The 25,711-nt window shown below is 54.4% G+C and overlaps 10 protein-coding genes across 10 annotated transcripts; 5 read left to right on the top strand and 5 right to left on the bottom strand.

The window, feature by feature from the left end:
- Positions 1 to 265: 265 nt before the first annotated feature.
- AB675_9643 (Protein YTP1) lies at positions 266 to 2,023 on the top strand (the record flags this gene model as incomplete). The annotated part of the gene is made up of 2 exons (XM_018150196.1): positions 266 to 1,345; positions 1,433 to 2,023. 2 exons carry the CDS (start codon positions 266 to 268, stop codon positions 2,021 to 2,023), a joined length of 1,671 nt encoding a protein of 556 aa, XP_018002429.1.
- A 460-nt stretch (positions 2,024 to 2,483) lies between these two features.
- AB675_9644 (V-type proton ATPase 16 kDa proteolipid subunit 2) lies at positions 2,484 to 3,193 on the bottom strand (the record flags this gene model as incomplete). The annotated part of the gene is made up of 4 exons (XM_018150197.1): positions 2,484 to 2,798; positions 2,884 to 2,965; positions 3,035 to 3,069; positions 3,122 to 3,193. The coding sequence occupies 4 exons, from the start codon at positions 3,191 to 3,193 to the stop codon at positions 2,484 to 2,486; spliced, it is 504 nt and encodes a 167-aa protein (XP_018002480.1).
- A 758-nt stretch (positions 3,194 to 3,951) lies between these two features.
- On the top strand, positions 3,952 to 7,941 carry AB675_9645 (Rho1 guanine nucleotide exchange factor 1; the record flags this gene model as incomplete). The annotated part of the gene is made up of 2 exons (XM_018150198.1): positions 3,952 to 7,794; positions 7,867 to 7,941. 2 exons carry the CDS (start codon positions 3,952 to 3,954, stop codon positions 7,939 to 7,941), a joined length of 3,918 nt encoding a protein of 1,305 aa, XP_018002534.1.
- Positions 7,942 to 8,374: 433 nt separating this feature from the next.
- AB675_9646 (uncharacterized protein) lies at positions 8,375 to 9,867 on the bottom strand (the record flags this gene model as incomplete). Its single annotated transcript, XM_018150199.1, has 2 exons — positions 8,375 to 9,103; positions 9,295 to 9,867. 2 exons carry the CDS (start codon positions 9,865 to 9,867, stop codon positions 8,375 to 8,377), a joined length of 1,302 nt encoding a protein of 433 aa, XP_018002584.1.
- A 1,644-nt stretch (positions 9,868 to 11,511) lies between these two features.
- Positions 11,512 to 13,023, top strand: AB675_9647 (uncharacterized protein; the record flags this gene model as incomplete). The annotated part of the gene is made up of 1 exon (XM_018150200.1): positions 11,512 to 13,023. The coding sequence occupies one exon, from the start codon at positions 11,512 to 11,514 to the stop codon at positions 13,021 to 13,023; it is 1,512 nt and encodes a 503-aa protein (XP_018002208.1).
- A 1,161-nt stretch (positions 13,024 to 14,184) lies between these two features.
- On the top strand, positions 14,185 to 15,356 carry AB675_9648 (Initiation-specific alpha-1,6-mannosyltransferase; the record flags this gene model as incomplete). The annotated part of the gene is made up of 2 exons (XM_018150201.1): positions 14,185 to 15,250; positions 15,310 to 15,356. The coding sequence occupies 2 exons, from the start codon at positions 14,185 to 14,187 to the stop codon at positions 15,354 to 15,356; spliced, it is 1,113 nt and encodes a 370-aa protein (XP_018002187.1).
- A 1,522-nt stretch (positions 15,357 to 16,878) lies between these two features.
- On the top strand, positions 16,879 to 18,330 carry AB675_9649 (cAMP-dependent protein kinase catalytic subunit PRKX; the record flags this gene model as incomplete). The annotated part of the gene is made up of 3 exons (XM_018150202.1): positions 16,879 to 17,241; positions 17,292 to 17,712; positions 17,789 to 18,330. 3 exons carry the CDS (start codon positions 16,879 to 16,881, stop codon positions 18,328 to 18,330), a joined length of 1,326 nt encoding a protein of 441 aa, XP_018002581.1.
- An 883-nt stretch (positions 18,331 to 19,213) lies between these two features.
- AB675_9650 (3-hydroxybenzoate 4-monooxygenase) lies at positions 19,214 to 21,257 on the bottom strand (the record flags this gene model as incomplete). The annotated part of the gene is made up of 3 exons (XM_018150204.1): positions 19,214 to 19,314; positions 19,370 to 19,486; positions 19,550 to 21,257. 3 exons carry the CDS (start codon positions 21,255 to 21,257, stop codon positions 19,214 to 19,216), a joined length of 1,926 nt encoding a protein of 641 aa, XP_018002350.1.
- Positions 21,258 to 21,680: 423 nt separating this feature from the next.
- AB675_9651 (uncharacterized protein) lies at positions 21,681 to 22,658 on the bottom strand (the record flags this gene model as incomplete). The annotated part of the gene is made up of 1 exon (XM_018150205.1): positions 21,681 to 22,658. One exon carries the CDS (start codon positions 22,656 to 22,658, stop codon positions 21,681 to 21,683), a length of 978 nt encoding a protein of 325 aa, XP_018002523.1.
- Positions 22,659 to 23,901: 1,243 nt separating this feature from the next.
- On the bottom strand, positions 23,902 to 25,358 carry AB675_9652 (putative RNA-binding protein; the record flags this gene model as incomplete). Its single annotated transcript, XM_018150206.1, has 6 exons — positions 23,902 to 24,573; positions 24,620 to 24,689; positions 24,738 to 24,881; positions 24,927 to 24,958; positions 25,181 to 25,270; positions 25,320 to 25,358. The coding sequence occupies 6 exons, from the start codon at positions 25,356 to 25,358 to the stop codon at positions 23,902 to 23,904; spliced, it is 1,047 nt and encodes a 348-aa protein (XP_018002297.1).
- Positions 25,359 to 25,711: the final 353 nt, after the last annotated feature.

Here is a 25,711-nt window from a genome sequence, read left to right on the forward strand (position 1 = left end):
GCCACCATCAACGGTAACCGTCCCAAGCAGCCTTCCCTCGTCGCCAACGACGCTCTCACCGGCCCTTCTTACGACGACGCGACTCCATCAACGGCATCAGCATCTTACTACGCCAAAATGCGCTCTGGCTAGCAAGAAGCGTCCGCTCGAAGCCAACGACATCGCTTGCGTTGATCAAAGACAGACGCCCGCCAGCGCAGTTTCACGAACGAGACGCGCCGAGATCGACTCACGGATCGTTCGCACTACACGTCAAAAAGCCATAATGGCGCCCTCTCGCTTCCCCACCTCCTTCCTCACCACCGTTCTCGTCCTGCTCCTCGCAATCCCGACCCCAACATACGCCCACGGCGGCCATGATCGCATCCCCGAGGGCGCTGCCCTAAGCGAAGATCCTCTCGACAGCATCCTCTGGCTGCATATTCTCCTCATGATCCTCGCCTTCGGCATCCTCTACCCGCTCGGCATGGTCCTCGGCATAACACACTCGCGCTGGCACGTCCCCCTCCAGATCCTCGCCACCTTGATCGCCATCCCCGCATACTTCATGGGCCACATGCACAAGGGCCGCCAGTTCCGCAAGCCGCACATCCATGCCAGTTTCGCGAATAGTCTGGTGTTGATGACGATTGTGCAGGTCGGGATCGGGGTCGGGTTGAAGCTTCACCTGGAGGCGAAGCAGGGGTGGTTGGGTAAGGTTTTTGGGAGTAAATCCGGCAAGACCGGGCGGAGGATCGTGGTGGTTGTGCATAGCTGGATTGGGAAACTCATGCCTGTGGTGGCGTGGACGCAGATGCTGTTTGGGGGGATTGTGGCGCTGGGGTTTTGTCGAGGGGAGCACACGGGCCAGTGTCTGGCGCATTTCATCATGGGCAGCGCGTTTGTTGGGTATGGGATCGTGATGACGCTTATGCTACTTGTGGGGCAGGCGTGGTTGAGGAGGGTCGGCAGGAGTCAGGAGTTTTTCGACTCGATTGTGATTGCCGCGTGGGGTTGTGTGAATACGTTTACGGAGCATCGGTGGGGTGGCCCGTGGGTGAAGAATGATTTGCAGCATACGAGCATGGGGATTGTGTGGTGGTGTGCGGGTTTACTCGGTGTGTGGCTTAGTAGGAGTCGACGAGGCGCACCGCGAAGGAATATCCTGCCGGGAATCGTGATCATCATGACGGGATGGGGGATGAGCGCGCATCCGCAAGAACTGGAGCTGAGCACCATGGTACACAGGATGTTCGGGTATACGCTCATGGCGGCTGGCGCAACGCGCATCATCGAGATCTGCTTCACGCTCAAGGACTCGCGAGGTGGAAGTGAGCCGAGTTCGTGGCAGCATCTGCCTCCTTTCGTAAGTCCTCCCTTTCCCACCCCTCCGACGACTGGGCCCTCTTTTTCCCTCTCCCAAGCCCGCACCACACGCTAACTACTCGCACAGCTACTTTATGCGTCCGGCCTCCTCTTCATGGGCGCCACCGAAGAGCAAATGGCCCTCCTCGCCGCCAACAACGTCACCCACGTCTCCTACATCCTCATCCTCTACTCCATCGCCTTCCTGCTGTACCTCTTCGTTAACATCCTCCTGCATATCTACGCCACCGCGACCTGGCCAGACGATGAATCGAATGGCGTGCTTGAGGCACGCGCTGCGAGTTATTACCCACCTGGCGGCCCGTCGCCTGTGGGCGCACACGCACAGCAGTCGGGGCAGAGGGCCATGAGCCTAGCAGCACCGAACGGTCTGCCGATGCATATGCGAGGAGGAGCGGGAATGCATTCACGCAAGGCCAGCACGCTGACCTACTCGGACCTGCCTGTCCCGCAGCGAATAGTTAAGGGCCATAGACCGACCGACAGCCAGCAGCTGCGGGACGCAGAGGAATTTGAGCTGGAAGGCCTGATGAGTGAAGATGAGGAGGTCAGGGGAAGTGGCAGTGGTAGTGGAGAAACGGAGATGACGAGTCCAATGCTGGGAAGTGACGATGGGGAGAAGGGCAAGGGGAGGAGTAAGATTGGTAGTGGGGTTTGATGGAGCGGGAAAAGTCCATGATGCAGAGGAAGCGCTGCTGCTCATGCCTTGTGAGTGGATTGAGGAACTGGTGCTTTCTTTTTTGCATAGCGTTCTGTTGCGGGCAGTGTACAGGCCGGGTGCTTATCGGATATCCATATCAAGAAAGACATGATTCTTACTACTCTCCTTGTTGCGTATTCCGCTTCGTCATTGCTCTCCTCGCCAATGAGTGGCGAGGGAGGGCTGAGGTGTGAAGTACAGTGGGGAGTGCGAGACGAGAGATTGGGACATATAGACTGGCACGAATGATGCTAGACTTGTAAATGCTCATTGCTGTACAATGGGAGGACGTCACCGCCACCCAACCAGACGGTCCTCGCCGTGTGTTCTCTTACGACAATTCTGCGCAAAGAACTCCCGCCTGTACCATTCGCAGGAGCTGTTGGCATCTCTTCGTGGTCTCTCTGTTCCCTGATTCTCAACTCTTCGACTGCAGAATCAGCCCCACAATCAGGCCATATAGACCCAGCACTTCACCGAAGATAAGGATGAGGACCATGCCGACAAATACTCGTGATTGCTGCATGTAGCTTCGCACGCCCATATCTCCGACAATGCCGATCGCGTAGCCTGCCGACATGCCTGCAAGACCCACGGAAAGGCCAGCGGCCAAGTGCATGAAGCCAGTGTATAGCGAGTAGGACTCGTTCGGCGCCATGTCGGCGGAGATGAGGACTGCAATGACAAGGGCGTAGACGGCGATGATACCGGACATGACGACGGGGATTAATGACTGCGGTGTGTTGATCAGCTTCCTTACTCTGCATGCGTGTGCAGAAGTGTGGCTGGTCGGTACGATGAGGTAGAGTTTGACCTACCTTCATGATCAAATCTGGTCTGTATGTTCCAACATTGGCGATGCCTATGCCTGACTTTGCTGTGCCATATGCTGCACCGGCGCTGCGTAGCTTCTCGTCAGTACCTTGCTCGGTGGTAGTGGCAGATCAATGTGCCGCGGAGATGGGAGACCTGCATCCAAATATCATAGCGAAAGCCATGCCGGCCTGTCGTTCAGTCAGATCGTTTGCGCTGAAAAGAACATCTGCTGTCTCTTACCATGCCGAAGAAGGGCGCAAAGTATGGAGTGTACTCGTTGGGCTCGCCAGCATCTGCGTAGGCGGACGCCATGATTGTGATAGGTGGTGTAGATGTGCTCAGAGAGATGCTGTGGTGATCGCAGGTCTGGTAGGAGTAGACAAGATGAGGCTCAGGTTCTGCTAGGAGCTCACTGCACCCAGAATGTTGTGAAGAGAACAAGAAGAGGTATTCAGCAGCAGTCTATGTGCTCAGTGGATAGTAGATGTTCTGCATGATGATGGAGATACTGCAGTTATATGGCATGTATGGCTCACCGTAGAGTGCCTGAGTGCCTTGCGCTCCCCTATGCGTAGCCGTATCGATCAACACCTCAAGAGCCGGCATGAAGTTGAGCAGCACATGAAGCATCTGAACAACTCCTTGAGCCCAACGAATCCATTCCTTCTGAGCGCTATTCGTATTCGACACCTCTTGCAGTCACATTCCTTGATCTTAGCAGTCTTTGTAGCCTGTTTCCACTGTCGTTAGCGAGCGAGCGAGCCACCCGCGGTCGAATCACATCAGCCTGTGGCATGGAGAGAGAATGATTCAATGCGCCCGAACTGAACATTCGCCTCTTCACCCCTGGCCGCGTGGCTCTCGACGAAGCACCTCTTGATCACCCAGAACACTCCATATCCGAGCGACTACCAGCTGAACCTGGAACACCATACCGTGGCTGACCGAGGAAAGGATCGAGCACGTGGGAGCAGCCCCCATTCGACCGATTTGCGCTGATACTGTCGCCCACCAGAGAAACGTCGAGTCCCGGCCACTTCAAGGTCGGGCATGTCATCTCTTGACTGAGTATGGCAGACTATAGTTCCGCAGACCGATATTATGGTGGCAGACAACCTGGCTATCCTCAGCGCCAGCCCCCGCAGCGCGATGCTGCTTTCCAGAACATCTTTGGCGGTGCGCCGCCGCCGGGACGATCGCAAACAATGACAAGTGATACTCAGTACTTGATCGATCAACAGCAACAGCAGCAGTCGCATCCGCGGTTGCAGAGCTTGACATCGTCAGGCTATCACCCGGACCGACCGCCGCCACATCGTGTTGTGCAACCAAGTTATGATCGCACCAATGGTTCGGCACCAGGTCCACCTGGGCCATATATGTCGAACGGCATGAGTGGTACGGGGGCTGGAAGGATGCCGCCACCTGTAAATCCGCCTTATATGGGTCGACCACCATACCCTCCGCCGCAGGGCATGGCACCCGGTCCTGGAGGTCCTATGCCGCCATACCAGCGAAAGCCGGTTCCAAATAGGATGCCACCTCCTGCAATGAACAATGACTCCTATCGATCACGGTCAATGGTCCAGGGTGCGCCTGCAGGGCCGCCGCAATTCTCACGACCGCCGCAACCAATGCAAGGCACTGCTGGTGCTTTTCGTCAGCAACCTTACCAGAGTATGGGTCCTAGGACAACTTCACAAGGAAGGGCTATTCCAGATCGATCCTCAGACAGAGCAATGACCATGGGCAGCTATTCGAGTGGTGCTGATGGTGATCATGTTGCGCAATTGACTAGCGGCAGAATCGTGCCCGGGCGACGGCGTGAGTCAGGCTCGGATCCCTTTTCGGACCATCATACCCCACTCATCGAGAAACAATCCTACAACAGCCCGACTTCTGTCACTTCCACAAACTCGACAAACAGTCTGCCAGTTCGTCGTCCTCCAAGCAATGGTAGCAGTACTTTGAATACTCCTGGCAGAAGTGTTTCCGCTGCTTCTGCCGCATCTGGCGCGTCTGCTTACTCAAATCCTTTCAGCGATTCAAACACTCTCACCAATGGTCAAGATCCAAGCCGCGCAGACAGCATGAGGTCCAACCGCCCGACAATGGGAGCGGCACATTCGAGCCAGATGAGCGGCGGCAGCGACGCCATGGTACGAGTTGCACCTGTCGCTCAACGTCGCTCACCTTTGGTCTATCCTGCACTCTTGTCGCGAGTCGCCGAAGCCTTCCAAGAACGAATTCCTCTTGGCCCTCGCACCAAGAACGATCTCGAGTACAAGAGTGCCTTCACTGGTGCGGAAGCCGTTGACCTGATCGCGTATATCATCAAGACTACCGATCGCAACCTGGCGCTTCTGCTTGGACGTGCTCTGGATGCGCAGAAGTTCTTCCACGATGTCACATACGAGCACCGTCTACGAGACGCCCAAGGCGAGGTCTACCAATTCAAGGAGACCATTGGAGATGACAACACCTCGAAGACTGGCACTGTAGATGGCGTGTTCACTCTGCTCACCGAGTGCTACTCTCCTACCTGCACAAAAGACCAGCTATGCTATTCGATCGCCTGTCCAAGACGCCTCGAGCAACAAGCTCGACTCAACATGAAGCCTCAGCCGGGTCTACGACACAGCGCCTCAAAAAGCAGTCTCCACGACGAAGACCAAGAGCAGAAGCTTTGGATCAACAGTGTGCCGAAAGAGGTCGCCGACAAGATAGACGACAAAGAGAAGAAGCGACAAGAAGTCATTTCAGAACTCATGTACACTGAGCGCGACTTCGTCAAAGATTTGGAGTACCTGCGAGATTTCTGGATACGGCCATTGCGGGGATTGAGTGCCACAGTCATGTCACCTATCCGCGAGGAGAAGCGAGAGAAGTTTGTCCGCACTGTCTTTGGCAACTCACAAGAAGTCTTGGCTATCAATTCGAAGTTCGCGGATGAGCTATCAAAGAGACAGAAGGAGCAGCATGTTGTCAACCATGTTGGTGATGTGTTCCTTCGATGGGTTCCACAATTCGACCCCTTCATCAAATATGGTGCCAATCAGATGTACGGCAAGTACGAGTTCGAGCGAGAAAAGAGCACAAACCCCGCATTCTCGAGATTCGTTGACGAGACCGAGCGTCTCAAGGAGTCTCGCAAATTGGAGCTGAACGGCTATCTGACCAAGCCTACGACTCGTCTAGCTCGATACCCGCTTCTCCTCGAGGGCATCCTGAAGTACACCAAGGATGATAACCCAGACAAGAAGGACATTCCATTGGCTATCGGTATCATCCGCGACTTCCTTGCAAAGGTCAACGCCGAGAGTGGCAAGGCCGAGAATCACTTCAACTTGTTGCAGCTCAGCCAGCAACTCAAATGGAATCCTGGCGAGTATACCGACCTCAAGCTGACCGAAGACAATCGTGTCATTCTTACGAAAATGAGCTTCAAGAAGACTCCTGGAGACTCGGCCGAAGTCATCGTATATCTGTTCGATCATGCAGTTCTCATGTGCCGAAACAAGATGGTCAGCAAGCGCGAAGAGCTACGAGTCTATCGCAAGCCTATTCCGCTCGAGCTGTTGATGATCGCTGAGATGGGAGAGGTCATTCCTCGGCTTGGGATAGCTAAGCGTCCTTCGTCAGGTCTTTTGCCAGGTGTCAAAGCGCCGCCCGCGGGTCAAAAGGAGGTGTATCCTATCACATTCAAGCATCTTGGGAAGGGCGCATACGAGCTTCAACTTTATGCTCCGTCCGTCACTCAGCGAAAGAAGTTCATCGAGATGGTCGAGGAGCAGCAGACCAAGTTGCGACAGCGAAGCAGCAATTTCTACACCAAGACCATCCTATGCGAGAACTTCTTTAACTCACAGAACCGCGTTAACTGCCTGGTCCCTACTGATGGTGGTCGCAAATTGGTCTACGGATCCGACAATGGTGTCTACACTGCTGATCGCTGGCCAAAGGACAAGTCTGTGAAGCCCAAGCGGATCCTGGACGCCCCACAAGTCTCACAGATCGAGACGCTCGAAGAGTATCGCCTTCTCCTGGTCCTATCGAACAAGAACCTCCAATCATACCCCTTCGAAGCTCTCGACCCACAGAACCAGAACAGCATGGCCATCCGCCCGAGGAAGATCCAAGGACACTCCAACTTCTTCAAAGCCGGCATCGGTCTCGGCCGCCACCTGGTCTGCACCGTCAAGACGTCCGCCCTCTCCACGACGATCAAAGTCTACGAGCCAATCAACAACAACGCCGAAGGCAAAAAGAAGCCCGCCCTTTCAAAAATGTTCGCCAGCGGCCAGGAAACCCTGAAACCCTTCAAGGTAACTAGATTCTTCTCCTCCTCCAGCCGCAAACCCTACACTAAGCAAGCTCCCGCTTCTGACACCGTCCCCTTGACCCTGAGTGACACTCCCAACTCCCCCATGCCACAAGACCCATATGGAAATACCCCCGTACTCACATTCATGCCCCACCAGGAATTCTACATTCCCTCCGAGTCCTCCTCCGTCCACTACCTCCGCTCCACCCTCTGCGTCGGCTGCGCCCGCGGCTTCGAAGTCGTCTCCCTCGAAACCACCGAGCGCCAATCCCTTTTGGACCAAGCCGACACGTCCCTCGATTTCGTCACCCGCAAGGAAAACGTCAAGCCCATCCACATTGAGCGCCTCAACGGAGAATTTCTTCTCAATTACTCTGATTTCAGCTTCTTCGTGAATCGGAATGGATGGCGGGCACGACAGGACTGGAAGATTGTGTGGGAGGGAACGCCGCAGAGCTTCGCGCTGAATTATCCGTACATACTGGCGTTTGAGCCGAGTTTTATTGAGATAAGGCATATTGAGACGAGCGAGTTGTGTCATATTATCACGGGGAGGAATGTTAGGATGTTGCATAGTAGTACGCGGGAGGTAAGTCGAGGATCTTTTCTGGTGACAGGGTGATGTGGTTGGGGACGGGTGATGCTGACGTGCTGATGACAGATTCTCTATGCGTACGAAGACGACAATGGAGAGGACGTGATTGCCAGTCTGGACTTCTGGCAGCAGGCGCCTTGAGCGGTCGTCATACGAGTCTAAGAAGAGTCCAGGGCGGCCTTCAGTGGGTGGATGTACTCAGGGCAGCCTTGGAGAGACCCACCAGCTCTCGATTCGAGATGCAGATTCGAGTGAGCTCGAGATGAGCTCGCAATGAGTTTGAAGTGAGCTTGAAGTGAGCGTCCATTTTTGGACAAATTGTGTATGTGTACTACGAAAGGTGAGCGAGAATACTACGGAGGATTCCTGATTGCTGTTTTAGCTGGAACACGAAGCGAAATGAACATGGACATGAATTGTCGAGAGCCGCCTGCTGCAAATGACCATTCCTGCCACAGAGTACTCCCCCATGCATCGATCTTCTGCAAAAGTTTTGCTGACTACTGTGTTGTACAACCTCGAGCACCCCTGTAATGATGCTCATCCACACAAACACACATACTCTACACGAAAACTACACATCAACCCGCCTCGGAATCTTAACATTCCCCCTCTTCCGATCCTGACTCGGCACACCATACCTGATCCCCACCCTCCCATCCTGACCCATCTTAGCCCCCAGCCCATCATCCGCAACCACATCCGTCACCACAAACTCCCATTTCCCCTTTTCAACCCTCGTCCTCCTCGCCTCCGCCCTCGCCTCCTTCCGCGCAAACATCGCCGCGCGCGCGTCCTCGTCTGCTTTCAGACGCGCCTCGTAGCGTTCTTGAATCTGCGCTGGGGTGAATTTCGAATCCTGGCCTTCGGTGGCTTGTGCGAGTGCGGTGCCGGTGCCGAAGAATCGGTCGGGATTTCGGGACGCGGCGATGTCGGCTTCGAGCTTGACCAGGTGGCCATGCGGGATGCGCGCGTCGGCGGGTTTTAGGACCGGGGTTTCCAATCCTAAGCGTTTCTTGCCGATGAGTTCGACGGTGGTGTCCTGCCAGGGCTGTTGTTTCGGGGTGCCGCCCTGCCCGACGTCGTGGGAGTCTGGGAGGCGCGGGGCGGCGGAGAAGACGCGGCCTGCGTCGGTGCGGTTGAAGGCGCGGGATTCGGAGGTTGGGTAGAAGATTTGGGGCGCGGTCAGGGGGTGGTGGGGAAGGTCGTTTATGCTTTCGTGGGTTGTTGGAGGAGTGGTTAGGGGGGTTAGGGGGACCATGGTGTGAATTGAGGCGGCGTAGGGGAGGGCGAGTGGTTTTCGCTATGAATGTAGTATTAGCGTGTTGTTCCCCAGCGCATTGGCGTAGGTTGCGAGAAGTGAATTTGACGTATCAGAGAGTTGTAATTTGTTATTTTTGAGTCAACATGGTTGGAAAGTCTGAAAGACTAATCGTTTGGTAAAGCATCATTTGAATGAAGTGGTAGGAGAAACGGAAACAGAAGGCAACTCACCTCAGCGCGCATCCGCCTCTCAATCTCGACTAGACGTACTACGGCACCGACTCGGCGCATGTCGATATGAAGCTCCGCTGACACCTGCCGCACAGATTGCTTGTCCTTGGCTACTCGCTTGTAGACCTCATTCCGCAAGGACTCTGAGAGGACGCTCTGCGAGTAGAAGTCCCTGTTCAAGGGGAAGGGCCGCTTTTCAAACCCGCTATTCGCTGGTGAGTCGTCCTCGGCGGCCTCGTTGAGAGCAGCTGTATCATCGGTTTCTTGAGAATCTCGACGACTCTGCTGTCCATTGGTGCGTATCGTTCCCTTCTTGTCCCCAGGATTGCGGCGGGCATAGTTGGAAGTCTTCGCGTATTGTGTGAGATAGTTGGTCTGGTAGCCTGACTGAGGTTGTTTGAAGTTCTGACCAGCAGTAGCAAGCCAGGCGTACATCTCGGTCTTGGGTCTCGTGCGGCCGGCGGCGGCCGGAGTCGCACTGAAGGCTCGGCGGAGGCATGCATGGCAATGAGTGTGCAGTGATGGAACAGGGACGGCGAGGCTCGCCGGAGGCGGTGGTATTCGTGGAGGCATGATGTGTGATGTGAGTGTGAAGGAGAACTTCGTCGCGGTGGCTGTAACGACAGATAGGACCTCCACAACGCAAGCAGGGAGACAGCAACGCGCTGCGTCGAGCAATTGCCTACGAGGTCGGTGGAAGAGACATGATGAAAGAGAATTGCAAAGGAGAGGACATAACGATGCGTCTGAAAGCTCAATTGACGTTCAACTTTCGAGATCGAAATTGGAGACGGAGAAGCTAGCGCCGTTACAATGCCAAGCACGGGACATCTCGCCTCGACCTCACCAGTGTCCTGCTCTAGGTGATGCCGCTGTTCACCTTCCTAAGGTCCGTGCTTGCTACCCATTTTCCGCCTTCGGTGCTACCTATGATGCTAGTGTGACTCTTCGGTCTTCCTTCACACACGTTCCGCTTTACGGAGAGCAGGCCTTACGAAATCGTTGTTATTTGACTGATTTGATGGTTGAGTACACCCGTGTGGACCTACCCCAAATTCCAGGTCGATACAAAGACACCTCTGACTTTGATCTTGGCCTCACACTTTGATCGTCCTTTTCGCGTAAATCTCGAATTTTCTGCTATCGACTGGGACAGAAGACATGTTCACAGTCTGGTCCGCCTGGCTTGAAAGTGATGAGCCAAAGTCCGCTGACCGACCGGTGTGCAGCTGACATGGTTCCTGATCAAGAACAGACCAATGGGTTTCCTCACGACACGCCACATCAACGCCTTGCAGCAATGGGCTCATCTTCCTGCAGGTTTCCAGATCGGGGTAGCCTGTCAGTTTGTTATGGCTTCTCAGCTTAGCAGAAGCCCTCACAGACGATGGGATGGCCCTCAATCCCTCGAATCTGAACCAGATCTTCAGCAAGGAATCTGTCGTGCTGGCGGTGTTTTGCTAACAATACAATTGAGGTATTCCCCGAGCACATCAGTAGATGGTGTCACCATTATTCCGTCCGAAACACAGACACAAGCGCCTGATGACAGATTATCGCCTTTCGTGTCTCTTTTGCAGAGGCAATCATATTCTATCTCAATGTCGTGCTGTGATCGACGACTCAATGACTTTGGCGAGCCTGCAAAGACTGAGAGATCAAAATCCCGTTCGATCGGACTGGCTGCAAGATCAAGGCGATCTCTGTCAACGGTGTAAAGATCTTGATCTCATACGATTTTTTGAGACACCACCGCCATGGAAGACCCAAATGGATTTCAACACAGACCTTTCTGGCAACGGAATGCATCTCAGGAATCTCGGGACTGCTGGCACGGTTACATTTCGTGCAGATTGCCCTTCATGCTGTGCTTTGTTGACCATCACTCCTATGCCGACCGATTTGGAGCAGAAAATTCTGCTAGTCCCGGATTGGACGATATCGAGACTGTCCGGAGAATCGGGGGACGTCACCATGGATACAGACGAAAAGCAACGATACACGACATGCCTCTTGGTCGTCTTGGAACCCGATCGTACATCGTTGCCAGTCAGAATCACTGCTCATCGTGGTGATGCTTTGTGTCTCCTTGAAGACGATCTTTCCCCTCCATATGCACTAGGAGGAAGACTTGTCCACTCATCAAGCATCAATACAAATTTGATTCATGACTGGCTGAAGCAATGTGAACGAAAGCATGACGATTCGTGTTTGCCAATGGCGACCGATGCTCTTTTGCCCGTCAAACTCCTTGATGTTACGACGAGACAGATTGTACAGTATCCCGGCACCGGCTGCGAGTATACGGCTTTGAGTTATGTATGGGGCAAGGTTGGGCATGAAAGGTTCGCACAGGGAGATAAGGTCAAGACACTGGCGAAGACACTAGAAGACGCGATCACACTGACAGGGAAACTTGGAAAGCGCTACATATGGATTGACTCCATCTGCATCAACCAGAACGACCCCGAAGACGTTGCCGATCAAGTGGACAGGATGTGGAGCATCTATCGGGGTGCATGGCTCACTATCATTGCCTTGTCCGGCGCTTCAGCAGATGCGGTTTCCTCGTCCTCGGACAATCGATCCATACCAATACAGATCCGGTTCAAAGTTCAGGACAAGACTGTTGTCAGCCTATTCCCGACTTTGTCGACGCAGATTTGGACCTCTTCTTGGGTTCAACGTGCCTGGACGCTCCAAGAAGGTTTGCTTTCCGCGAGATGCCTGTACGTGACCGCGCAGCAAATGTATTTCGATTGTGCTTCCATGCAATGCTCAGAGTCTCTCGAAGAAACGCGGTCATGGGCTCACAATTTGACCCCAGCTTCCAACCCAACGCAAGAAGGCTTCGTCACATGGATGCTACGACAAGCTGGAGCCGGAGCATTGAGAATTCCGCTCGATTGGCCTTCCAGGCGCCTAGAATACTGGGGAACGAAGCTCAATCTGTACTCCTGTCGAGACATGACTTACCAGACAGACGCCATCCGAGCCTTTTCTGGAATTCTCCAGCGGCTCCTGACGATCTACCCAAAGGGCTTCTTCTGGGGTCTCCCTTACGAGGACTTCGACTGGGCTTTGACTTGGGCTGCTTCAGCTACCGTGTCCCGTCGTGAAGGCTTCCCTTCATGGTCATGGGCTGGCTGGAAAGGTGTAGTGTTCTTTGGACAGCCGCTCGATGTCACTCAAACTCGCCGGACTCCTACTTGGCTACAAATTTCCCGCTTCGAAGCAGGCAACCTCGTACCAGTCTATACATCTGTTCCTGCGGATCCCACGAATCACTCGGGCGACAGAATTGTTATTCTTAACGATCCCGTACACTCAACATGGGAAGGACCCCTGGAAGACACTCGAACTGAGCCGGCGGTCCTTCAAAACGCAGAAGAGAAAGGATTTCTGTCTGTGACGGCAGTATGCCTTCACTTCGCGCCGGACTTTTCAAATCCACAGACCAGAACGTATGCACAGGGACAGCTTCAACGCTTTGCTTTCAAGGTGGACAACACTTCTTGCTTGATCAGAATCTACAGCATGGATGATCAGGTGTCTGGTTCCTGGATTGATGAAGAGTGGGAGTGCGAAGCCAGTGATACGAAGCACACCTTTGTCCTGCTGGCACGTGATCACGTCACGGTGTCGTCTTGCATAAGCTCATGTGGATTAAATGGGTTGGATCGGGCTCGGCGGAGCGAGTTACAATACTCGAACTGCTGGTGCCGTTAGATGATCTCGATGTGCTGAGCAAATTCGAGCTCAAGAAGCGCAGATTTGTGCTGCAATAGTCAAGTGAGATTAGACGCAGCCACTGACAACGCAATCGTTTCACTGACAACGGGCAGCAGCTCTTGTTCCAGTACGTGCAATAAACAGTAAGTACCTCGTACCCAAGTCAGTGAAGTGATCATTTGAGTTTGCACCGGGTCCTTACTCTCTGGAAAGCGTATAAGTAACTGCCCTGCCGTCGGAAGTTGCTCTTTCCTCTTTCTACAACCACGAGGAAGAGGGTTATTGCACTTGTTATGCCAAAATAATGCCCGTTGCCACCTGGCGGGTCGAGCCTCTCGATTGATTTCCAAAGGTAGCATCAGAACAATTTGAAAGACGTTGGCACCACGCGACAGCTGTCGTTTCTCGCGCTGTGGTCTCCAGCCTATGTTGGTGAGATAGGGTTATGCAGCCTGCCTATGCTCGAGGAGCTGGGATGCTGGCGGCGATGTGCTCTTACCTGCGTGCTGACTGATTGTCACCTTCAACTTTAAGAAATGCTTGGCCGCTGTTCACCGTGGCTTGACGCTGAATACGGGGCCGGATACTGACTCCGCGGAACCGGAGCGAACATACCGACATATCCAGGGCACCGGGCCAAAACTTCTGCTGAAGTTGCGACATGGTTCTGCCTTCTCAGATACTCTGAAGGCCTTGGGTATGGGCGGTGGAAACGACCTGACACGCAAGCGAGACGTGATCGAGCACAGCCTTCGTTCTGAGTGGTAGTAGTAGCACTGGCAAGGATGGATGGATGCATGCATGCGGCAGTGGTGGCCCTGTTTCGAAGCTAAATCTCATTGTACGCGTCTCCTGTTCTGCAAGTGTTCAACTTCTTTGTCAAACTTGCGCTTCCTTCACTTGACATCTGCCTCTCGTTATCAAAAGACTGCCTCGTTCAGATTGCGCTGTTGGCTTCTTCGTTGAATCCGGCGCCTGTCATTCACGATCAGCACCCCTTACATCGTCGTTATCAGATTCGAAGCGCATGTGTAAATATGATCCGGTGAAATAGTTCTGCCACCGCCAGGGGCAGCATTCCGATCCCTACACGAGTACGAGCATCGAGCTCCGACAGCATAAAAGAAACCCCAGCAATCAAAGCTGCGCACGAGTACTATGGCGCTGTCGCCTATCGCTAGGAAAGGTGTAGTGATAGCGGCGGTGATACTCGCACTTTATTTCTTCCTGGTGCCGGCAGCAGTACGGAGCGTGAGTGCTCCTCCTCCGGCTGCTGTCCCCGCGGACAGCTCGTTCGAGCAGCACAAAGACTCCAAACCTAGCCGACCATATCCTCCACCCCCAGCTAAGAACCAAAAGCCTATCGAGGACGTCTCTACAAAACCTCTCCGAGAACGATTAAAATACCACTTCCCCTACGACATCGAGTCAAAGTTTCCAGCGTACGTCTGGCAAACATGGAAGGCAGCACCGGGCTCGGGCGACTTCGCAGACCGACTGCGGCCCTTCGAGGCATCCTGGACAGAGAAACACCCCGGGTTCGTCCACGAAGTCATCACTGATGATGCCGCACCTCATCTCATCAACTATCTTTACGCCTCCGTGCCCGAAGTCGCAAGAGCGTACCGCGCCATGCCGCTGCCTGTCATCAAGGCAGATTTCTTCCGCTACCTAATCTTGCTGGCGAGAGGCGGAATATATTCTGATATCGATACCAAGGCACTCAAGCCAGCCACCGACTGGCTCCCGGCCGACTTCGACAAAGCATCCGCGGGCTTGGTCATTGGCATCGAAGCTGATCCCGATCGCGAGGACTGGGCGGAGTGGTATGCCCGGCGCATTCAATTCTGCCAGTGGACGATCCAGTCCAAACCCGGCCACCCGGTCCTGCTCGATATTGTGGCCACCATCACGGAAAAGACGCTGCAGATGCAGTCGAGCAAGACATTTTTGAAGGGCGACGCATTACAGAAGAGCATCATGGACTACACCGGTCCAGGAATCTGGACGGACACCATCTTCAGGTATTTGAATAATAAGGACTATTTCGATTTCTCGGACAGGAAGACAAATGTAACATATTCGGATTTCTTCAATTTGGAGGAGCAGAAGCGGATTGGCGATGTGGTTGTGTTGCCTATTACCAGTTTCAGCCCTGGGGTCGGACAGATGGGCGCGAAGGATACAGACCACCCGCTGGCGTTTGTCAAACATGAGTTTGATGGTCAGTTTGACATTTTCCTCCCTAATTGACGTGACTGTCGAGACTGATGTCTTGCATAGGCAGCTGGAAGCCTGAGGACGACAAGACTCGAAAGAAGCACGACTGAATATAGTGTGTTTTTGTATCAACAGCATATGGAAAAGGACCATGCATTTGTCCGGCCAGGTCGAGAAGGATATGAGGCAGTGCCGCAGCTCCAGCCCAGCTGCAAGAGGAAATGTGACACGAATGGGCGTTTTTGGTCCCTCCGAAGGGGAAAGACCAGCAACGTCCGCTTCCAGGTTCCTCATTCGTCCACAATCGGACGACTTTGTCGCGATCGAGCCAGTGAAACCCTGCTGGAAGCTGCAGAGGACTGCCTACGGCCGCGTCACGGAGTCCTCGCGCCAGCCTAGACATTGGCTGCGGTTCCAGACAGTAAATGCGTCGGCTACAGCTATCGTACATCGCCCCAAGACAGCCTCGTGCGGCCAAGTCGGGGACGTCCTGGGCATGCGATGGTAAGGTCGACATCTCGCTGCGCTGAGAGCGGAAGAGGAATCCTCTGCGTCTCAGGACCAGAGTACACGGAGTATGCAGAACGGGTTGTGCCGAGATCCAGGTTCTCTGCTTCCAGCTTTACCTAGGTATGGCCCACATTGCCCTACTATCCATGCTCTGCATGCACGAAGCAACCAGGATACAGGGGATTCACAATCATGCATCACACATAAACATATAGAAACACGATGCACTCAAATCTGACGTCTTTGCAAGCTGGCTGTCAGTGTCAGGTCGGCTGTTGAGGCTGTCCAGCGCTGTCGTTCTTTTCGGCTAAGAGCCTAAGACAGCATGTAAGCGAGCACGAGCGAGGCTAGGTGAACTCGCGGGGAGTCAGGGAGTTGTCTCTTAGGGCAACTTGGAGCACGCCGTTGTCAGCATTCAAAATTCCTCTTCGTGTCCATTTGGACCAGTTGGATGAACGTTTCGCGGCTCGAAATACTCTAGTTGAGTACTCAGCAGCCAGCGACGCCGCCTAATGCTGCTGATTCAAGGTTACCGAGTTTCAAGCCCAACGGCTAGATCAGGGCCTTGCAATGTTGAATAAGAACGCCCACTACTACTTATAGAAACCAGACCAGCGATCATCCCAATTTCCTCTTATCCCGCAAGCCGTCATAATTGGGGACTGACCAGAGGGGTGTAGGTATATTTGAATAAATTGGAAAACGCCTGAAATATTTGACTCCATCTGCAATCCTATTCCGTCCTACCGCGCTCAGCTGCTAAGGTGTTAGGCTGAGATTTCTCTGCAGCAGAAAGGACTCCCAAGACGAGCGCTCACGACTCTTCGCTCCTTGACAATATAGTATACATCGACAACATTCGCGTCTCCTTCGAACACTGGAATCTCCGAAGTCTGGGCAGACATCACCTGTGGCTGCAGCACCCAGCGCTGATCATCGCCAAAGAACACCGCCCCAAAATACATCAAGCTGTACAGCCCCGCTGCGCGGTACAAACGACAAGAGCCCAGCATACGTACAAACCACCACCAGAAAGCCGGGGCGAGGAGCATGCACTCTGACGCAGAGCAATAGCTGGCGCTACCGACACGAAAAGATGCGATTATACCACAATCCACCCCAATGAGCACCACTACGCTCCACCCACCCACAGACAACAACGCCGCCCAGGCGCATCAACAGCGTCGCGCCAACTCTGCCCAAGGCAGCCACCGACAGTACCTACGCTCGCGATCCAATCCAGCCCTCTCATCGCCCGCCAGGAGCGCTTCCCACCCAGATCCACGGGCGGGCTCGCCTGCGTTGCGGCAGCAGGAGCGCGCAGCCCTGCTGAAGAAAGCCGAGCATGTCGCCAGCAAAGAGGTCACGCCAGCGGAGGAGATCCCTAAGGACCCACAGACGCAGAAGCTAGGCGTCTCAAGCCCACACTTAAGCATCCATGACTTCGAACTCATGCGCACACTAGGCACCGGCACATTCGCGCGCGTCTGGCTCTGCCGCCTCTCGAATCCGACCAACCAGGCCGACGCCACAAGGTCTTCGCTTTGAAAGTGCTAAAGAAGGTCGACGTCATCAAGCTGAAGCAAGTCGAGCACGTGCGCAACGAGCGCAACGTCCTTGCCGCCGTTGCGGGCCACCCGTTCATCACCACCTTGATCACGTCCTTCTCCGACGCGACATCGCTGTACATGCTATTGGACTATACGCCCGGCGGAGAGATATTCAGCTACCTGCGACGAGCGAGACGATTTCCATTCGCGACCGTGCAATTCTACGCCGCAGAGATCACGTTGATTCTGGCGTACCTGCACGACGTGCAGCATGTAGCATATCGCGACCTCAAGCCCGAGAACATCCTTCTCGATGCCGAAGGCCACCTCAAGCTCGTCGATTTCGGCTTCGCCAAGTACCTACCTCCAGCACCGGAACAGTCCGCCGACAGCAACGGCGCCACCAGTACCGAAAATCCCAGCACTGCACCCAACGGCATGCCCGGCGGCATCCGCCGAGACCACAACCGACCCCTCCAAAGCCCCCGGTCCCGAACACGGCGCCGGCGTAACGTACACCCTCTGCGGCACCCCCGAGTACCTCGCCCCCGAAGTAATACGCAACTCCGGCCACGGCACCGCGGTCGACTGGTGGGCCCTGGGCATTCTCGTCTACGAAATGCTCATCGGGCAACCTCCCTTCTGGGACCAGAACCCCATGCGCATCTACGAGCAGATCGTGCAGGGCCATATCAGGTTCCCCACTTCTCACTCCACCCACTCCGGAAGCAGTGGGCACAGGCCGAGCCTGCACGTCCCCCGCGCCGCGAGGGATTTCATACTGAGTCTGTGCAAGACTGACCCGACGCAGCGATTGGGCCATATCGCGGGCGGGAGCAAGCGGGTGATGAGCCACTATTTCTTTGATGGGTTAGATTGGGATGAGATCTATTATAGGCGGAGGAGGGGGCCGATCATTCCGCGGGTGGAGTGGGTTGGGGATAGTGGGAATTTTGATGAGTACCGGATCCCGTGGAGGGGGAGGAGAGCGAGGGGGGCAGGGGGAGGTATGATAGTGCGATGAGAGATGAGTGGGAGGGGGCTTTTGTTGATTTCTAGTCCGAGCCAGTCGTTCACCGGCACGGTGGGTGGGCGAAGGCGGCATGGCAACGCAGGCGACATCAATAGGGCTTGTTGTGATGCAGAGGATTGGGGGCTAGGAGAGCCGAATGCCGCGAAATGTATAAAGTCGGGGTTTGACAAGGAGGATTGCGAAGACGCGATGGCAAGGCGGGGGACGGCGTGCAAGAGTTAGAAGGACTTTGGGAGGATTGGCGATCGTACTACAAATGGGCCGGTGTGGGCGGTGGCTGCAAACTAATGAAGAGATGGACTCGAGAGCGGCGTGCTTTGTGTGTATGTGAATCTTGGGAGCTAGATGCAGGCGTAAGCACCTACCTGGGTCGACGACTGAGGTACTATAGTTGGGTGAATTTATTTGCATCTATTATTCATGTCATCGGTCCATAAGGCCAAATCCATCTGTTTTCGAGGCAGATTTGCCTAGCGTGGTCATCTCGGCCACTTCACTCAAACCGAAACGTTAACCTTGCTTGCAGGTGACCATCATCGTCATCCAAATACAGTGTTATCGAGTGGTCGCTGGGCTCTACCGGGCGATCTATAGCTGCAGCCTGGCTCCCAAGCCTAGTCTGACTCCATCTGACTGCGGATTCCCGAGTCTTCGACCAGACGACAACCGAAATTTTATGGAATAATCCCGTCCGGCCAGTGCAAGCAGCAGATGCACATATTCTCGATAGGCCCTTGCTAGGAGCACGCTGTTTCGCGAGTGACCGAATCATTGAGGCGCCCATCGCATGTCTGGCTTGGTGAAGTATACCGATCAATGCTTCGCATCATCAGCATGCCGTGCTCTGGCATACTAACACAGACTCGCGAACTGGTCAATTCTGTAACCCTTTGTCACTGTCGGTCCTGAGGAAGACACCGCAGATGGAGGCTTCAATGCCGCCAAAGTCGTCGAGTGAGCATACTTTCGACACATCTTTGACTCAGTCAGCTTGCTTTCCTGTGCGGCTACATTCACAGATTGTACTCACATTGATCCGGCCGCACAATTACCACAGCACCATGCTCGACGCTGACACCACAATGCCGATATATCTCGCCGTGGATGTCATTATAGTCTCTGTCGTCGACGAAGACTTTGTGCAGATCTAAAGGAGGTTAACCTGTGTCAAGTGCGAGCTATTACTGAGTCAACAGAAGAAGTCACTCACCACGCATTCTCCACTTCCCGGTCGTCGGCCAAAAGTAGGGATGGATGTGCTCTTGCTCAGTGGCATGCCTCCTGCCACTGAGCACAACGATCGGCTCGATCAGGCTGTCAATGTCTGCACCTTTCTGCGTGTACTGCCTCACCGGCCCTCCTTCAGAGTCCAGGAACTCCGCCAATCGATCCAGCCTCGCCTTACTGCCTTGCCGCTGTAAGTCACCTGCAAATATCACAACCCGCCAGCGCCCATCGGCTGGTAGGGCGCGTGCGAGCTGCATAGGTTTTGCATCGCAGAATCGTACGACATGAGCACTTGGGAATCGCATTCCGACGATCACGTTCGTGGCTAGACTCTGCTTGCTTGAGGCTGCATCTGTAAGCTCCGAATCATCGTATTTCGCGGTGAGACCCGCCATATACCGTCCTGCTTTGATGAAAGCGTCGCTGAAGGATTGTTGCTCCTGCTCAGAATTGCTGTCGCCATTATGGCCATTCTCTCGCTGTGGTCCCTTCTTTCTCCCAGCAATAATCTTCGTCCATCGCCGATCAAAGTCCACCAGATCAGCCGCCACCTTTCCCCTCTCGAGATCATACGTCTTCAACAGACTCGGCTCCGCCAGTCCCTTCAACACCATACCCAGCTTCCATCCAATGTTGTACCCATCCTGCAAACTCACGTTCATGCCCTGCCCGGCCTTGGGAGAATGAGTATGGCATGCATCTCCTGTTAGGAACACCCGATTGCCCATACTGAATGCTTCAGCCAGGCGCTGCCCAATGCTGTACGCGCTCCACCACGCCGTGTCCGCAAACTCCATCTTGAATCCGCCCGCGGTGAAGATCTTGCGCGCAGTGTCGTGCAAGTCCTCCATAGTCACATCCTTCGGCTTCGTTCCCGCTGGCATCTCAATGTAGAACCGCGCCAGACTATCGCCTTCCCTTGGGATGATAAGCAGCACACCGGCGTCACAATGCAGCGTGGTCTTCTTGCGTATATCAGGGAAGTCCGTCTGAGGGTAGACATCACAGACTCCCCAGACCACATCCGTCGAGTCACCCACCATTTTATACCCGATCGATTTCCGCACAGCCGAATGAGCGCCGTCGCAAGCCAGGACATACCGAGCCTTATACTCACGAATACTCTCATCCTCAACACTAGCAGCCACAACCCTCACCCACTCCCCATCCTCAACCAACTTCACTTCCCTCACTTCCCAACCATAGTCCACACTGACACCACCACCCTCCCTCCTCATCTTCTCCAACAGCAACCCATTGATCCGCGCCTGGTTCAGAATAACATGCGGCTGCCAACTCAAGCCCTTCTCCGTGTCCGCACTATACCTTGTCCTCCTCAACTTCTTCCCCTTCCTTGCTCCCTCCCCATTCTCACCATTACTTCCCCAACCAGTAGAATCATCCCAAAAGCTGACCTCCAGCACATGATACGCCTCCCGCAACAACTCCTCACTCAGCCCAAAACTCTCAAACATCTCGACCGTGCGGCATTGCACGCCGTCGGCTTGGCCCATAGCTAGTGGAGCGTTGCGTTTCTCGAGGATTGTGACGCCTCCGTTGGAAGAAGTGGAGGAAGAGGGGATGCCCATGACGGAAAGCCATGTTGCGGCAGCGAGGCCGGCGCTGCCTGAGCCAACTATGAGGACATCGACTGTCCGAACCTCGGTGAGAGTTGTGGAAGTGGGCGACATGGCGGCGTTTGACTGAACCACAAAAACTGGTTGAACCCTTGGACTCCTCAAGATCCGGGGTATTTGGCTTGCACTTGTACAGCTAGCATTTCGTCCAGCATTTATATTTCGGAGCGGTAGGCGCGTGTGACGATCCTAGAACCTGGCAGCATCAAGTGTCTTCATCGACCAACATTCTGAATAGATCCAGTAACCGGTCTGGGCTGCAAGAGTATCTCAGTAGGTACTAATCATATAGAAACATAAAGTGAAGTCAAACATCCATGGATCCCTCATGATGTAAGACCGAGGTATACGGCCAACGCCAAGCAATAGCACCTGGATGCCATTTACCCATTTTTGCCTTGTTGTCAGCACTCATATATTCTATGATCCTATGGAACACGCAAAACCCGCAGCTCGCTCACTACAGCTCCCAACTGTTTACTGAACATTCACCGACACTCGCTGTCTGGTATCAGCACCGCTCTTCAGCTCATACCCCACAGCCTTCGCAATGAACGGTAGCCACGGCGGCACCTCTGCCCTCAATTGAGCTGATCCATTGCCCATCGCGACATTGCTGACCTCGTGATCGCCACAGCACCACACGTCCAGCCACCGAACTACACCCTCCGCTTCCCTGACAGCCCTGACCCGACACCACCAGTGTCTAGCACTAGCCAATATAGCCATGAACCACCCATAAATCACCAAGCTCTTGATATCCCGCGCTTCCAGCTTTGTCACGAACGCCTCATCTACGCCCTGCATGAACTGGAAGTATCGCAGTACTTGCTCATCGTGCCGATCTGGGCCGCCGCCGGCATCCTCCACTGTCTGCCAAACATTCAGGATGGCGAGTAGTCTGCGGACCAATTTCAGGTATGGATGAGTGTCTGCGTTGCTGGACTGATCAATGCCCCAGAACGCACAAAACGCATAAGGTATGTCGATCGTGCCACCTCTGTCGTCATAGAAATGCTCGTGGCCCAGCGTCATGAAGAATGTGAGCCACTGGGATCCTTCGCGCATCTGTGTACTCAGCCCAGCCAGGAGAGGTCCGAAGCCGAGCTGGATGCGTAGCCAGTTCAATGGGCGTGACGACGTCGGAGAAGGTGGAGCAGGAACAACGAACGGCCAGCGCGAGGTAGGTGGACCAGCTTCGGGCAGGCCCGCGAAAGACAGCATATTCAGTAGCATGCATGTCGTCAGAAGCGCATCGATGTTGAAGGTTGTGCTCTCTCTCGCCACGGCGGCATTGAAGCCTTGAAGGTTCTCACGGAAGAGCTGGCTTGCGGAGAGATGGTGGCCGGCTTCGATGCAGGCGAAGGGGTCGAGTCCAGGGGGAGTTGTCAAGCAGGAAAGAAGTGAGCTGGGCGCGGAATCGATTGCTGTGGAGGCCACAAGGGTCGGGTGCATGGTGAAGCGGATGTGAAGCGCTGATGCGGCGAGGAGCGCGTGCATGACATGCCTGTTTGCGAGGCCGATGCCAATGACGTCGACGTGGAAGTCGGGAGCACGTTCTGCGAACTATTTAGTGGTGGCATGATTAGAGGCACGCCAGCTTAAGCCACCTTGGCACGATTCTTGGAGGAAATAGCTTACCAGAGATGGTCCTAGGGTTCCCTCAGAGAGATGGTGTAGAATGCGAAGGTCGTACCGAGACGTGAATGCTGTTGGGTCGTCGGTCAAGATCGGGAGCGTGGCAATACCTGGCCACGTAGTTGGCCACAAACGAAAAAAGTCTCTATTGGAAGTATTTTCTGTTGATGTTGGGTTGAAGGATCGAGTACGCACTGCCAAATGCTGTGCTAGACTGATTTCATTGGTCTTAAGCTCGATCCGAGTATTGTTGTTGTCCTTGGTGGAACTTGAAGCGTAAGAGCACTGTATCTGCCTGCGAGTGCATTGCCCGCAAGCCGGACGAGCCTCATCGCACTGAGGCAGTCAGTAAGGCGTCTCTTGCCGTAAGGTGAAGGCGGAGAAGCAATCACAGACCTCCCGTCGTCAAGGCCTGCTCGATACCAAGCGTAGGGGTTGCTCACCTTTACCCGCCTCAATTTACAGGTCTGGCATCCTGCGCGCGATTTTCTGTGACTGCGACGTATCTTGTACTCCCTCGCTGTGTTTGTCACTGTGTTCCGTGGGTCAAAGACCAGAAGCTGGCCCCCGTCGACATTGTTGGCCATCCCGAATCATCGCGCATCGTGTCGATAGTGCATTCAGGTATGCACACTTATCAGAATCTATGGCGATATCAGTGAAGAACTGTCGTTAATTATTGTTGTGTTTGAGGCTCAATGCAGGAACGGAAGTGTGCAAGGCAGATCGTGGCAGTGTTGGCGCGAGGCGGACTTCGTAACTGCAGCCTACCTTAGGCGAAAGCAGATCTGGCTGGGCATTCGCAGTTGAAGATCTCCGATCGCTGTTGCGGCAGGCACATGACAGGTGGGGGGAGCCTCCTACAGGCAGTTCAATCGTATTCGGAGGATGCCCAGTAACTCGACTAGAGCAGGAGCTGAGGTTGCACTTCTGCGACGAAGGCTCTTGGCAAGACTACCCGCTCCCCATCAACCCACTAGTGTTGTTTCCCCAAGAGTCGGCAGCACGCCAGAACCCATCCTGACGAGATCATTGATGCCATCGCTAATCGAGGACACGCCTATTCAATCATCATGTCAATCTCTGCATCGGCTGACGCAGCATTGTTCTGGGCTGGAGCTGTAGCTGAAGCGTTGGCGCCAGCAGTGTTGCTTTGACCATTTGCTCCAGCATTTCCATTCCAGTAGTCATCCATCTCGGCATCGAGCTCTTCCTGCGTCTTTCTTGGACGACCGCCAACGAGCTTGTGGCCGCCATCATCACGTCCTCGGCCCCGTTCACGGCGCTCTCCCGGTCTCCTCCCACCTCGTCTGCTGTCACTGCGACCGCCGTTCTGGCCCGGCACATATCTGTCGATGTTGTCGGGAGCTGGCTTGGTGGTGTCGCTGCGCCTACTATCATTGGGACCACCACGTCTGTTGCCACGACGAGTATTCCTATCGTCGGAGTCGGAGATGGGGCTTTCTGAGCGTCTTCGAGCACGTGGGGCCTCGATGCGGTCGAATAGACTGCGAGGGTTCTCAACACGGTCAAAAGGGTTGTCGCGGCGTGGTGGTGGCATGAGAACCAGGCGAATTGGTTGGCCTTTGGCATTTGCACCATCGAACTCGCGGATAGCTTTGTTGGCATCATTGAGTCTCTCATAGCTGACGAATGCCTGGCCATCTGAGCGGCCGGCTCGGTCATAGCGAAGTTTGACATCAGAGACGCGGCCGATGCGGCTGAACAGTTCCTACACAAAGTCAGTACGGTTCAGTCACAGCGTCTGTTTCACATACGTAGAGATCGTCCTCGGTCAAGTCGTAGTGTAGATTTTCGACTCGAATCTTGGCGGGCGGAGGCGGTTCGCTTGGAATTCGTCAGCAGTGTTTCTCAGCCAGTCCAGTTTCGACATACCGGTCTCTACCGCTATCTCGATCGTCTCGATCATTTCGACGGTCATCTCTGTCATAAAGATCGTCGCGTCTTCCTCTGGATCTCCCACCACCACCACGGGGACCGCTAGGTGGGTCGTCATCGTATCGATCGTGGACCCAGTCGCTGGCGATTGTTAGCATCATAATACCACATAGGTTGCTTTCGTACTTGTCCAGGTTGGCTCTGTCATCTCTGGTGGACTGTATGATATGTGTGTTAGATTAGCTGAATTCAAGGGTGTAGCCGCATGTCGCTCGATCGGCTGCCGAAGCCGTGGAAGGCTGTCGTTCGGTCGTGGGGTGATGTCGACCGAGGACTCGACATGGCATAAAGAGGATCTCATAGAGGAGGGAGGAGCAGGATTCGGACCTGACAATGCTGTTTAGAGGGCATAGCCTGGCGGAGAAGGGATGTAGACCAACCTTTCTGACGCCGTCGCGAGGGTAGCTGCTGGGACCACCTCTTCTGGGAGGGCCACCACGACCTCTTCCGCCGCGAGGAGGGTAGTTACGCTGTGGCTGTCAGCTCATGTATCCAGCACTAGTATCTTCTGGTGCACACCTGTCGCTCAGCGACGATCTCGTCGAGGCTTCGGTCCATATTCGAAGCAACCACCAAATATACCGATGGGCGCAATTTTGTTGATTACAGCGCTGTGTAGCCTTCTCAAGGGCACTAGACGAATGCTGTGGCTTGATTTGCTGTATGGGTAGCAACAAAGGGAGAGGTTGTCGGTGGTCAATGTCAGGCACAAAGAGGTTGCAGAAAATCCGGTGACGCACGAAGACTCGAGCCGTCCCGCTTCGCTTCACATGCAACATGTGTCTCGACTACACGACTACCAACTTCACTTGACGCCGACCACTTGCAAGCGTGACCCTTGAGCAATCACTAAATTCCTTGGACGCCTCAGTTCGTGGCTGCGCGGCGACGACAATGAGGTGACGCGCGTG

Source organism: Cyphellophora attinorum (genome assembly GCF_001299255.1).
Source record: "Cyphellophora attinorum strain CBS 131958 chromosome Unknown Contig7, whole genome shotgun sequence".
Classification (NCBI taxonomy): Eukaryota; Fungi; Ascomycota; class Eurotiomycetes; order Chaetothyriales; family Cyphellophoraceae; genus Cyphellophora; species Cyphellophora attinorum.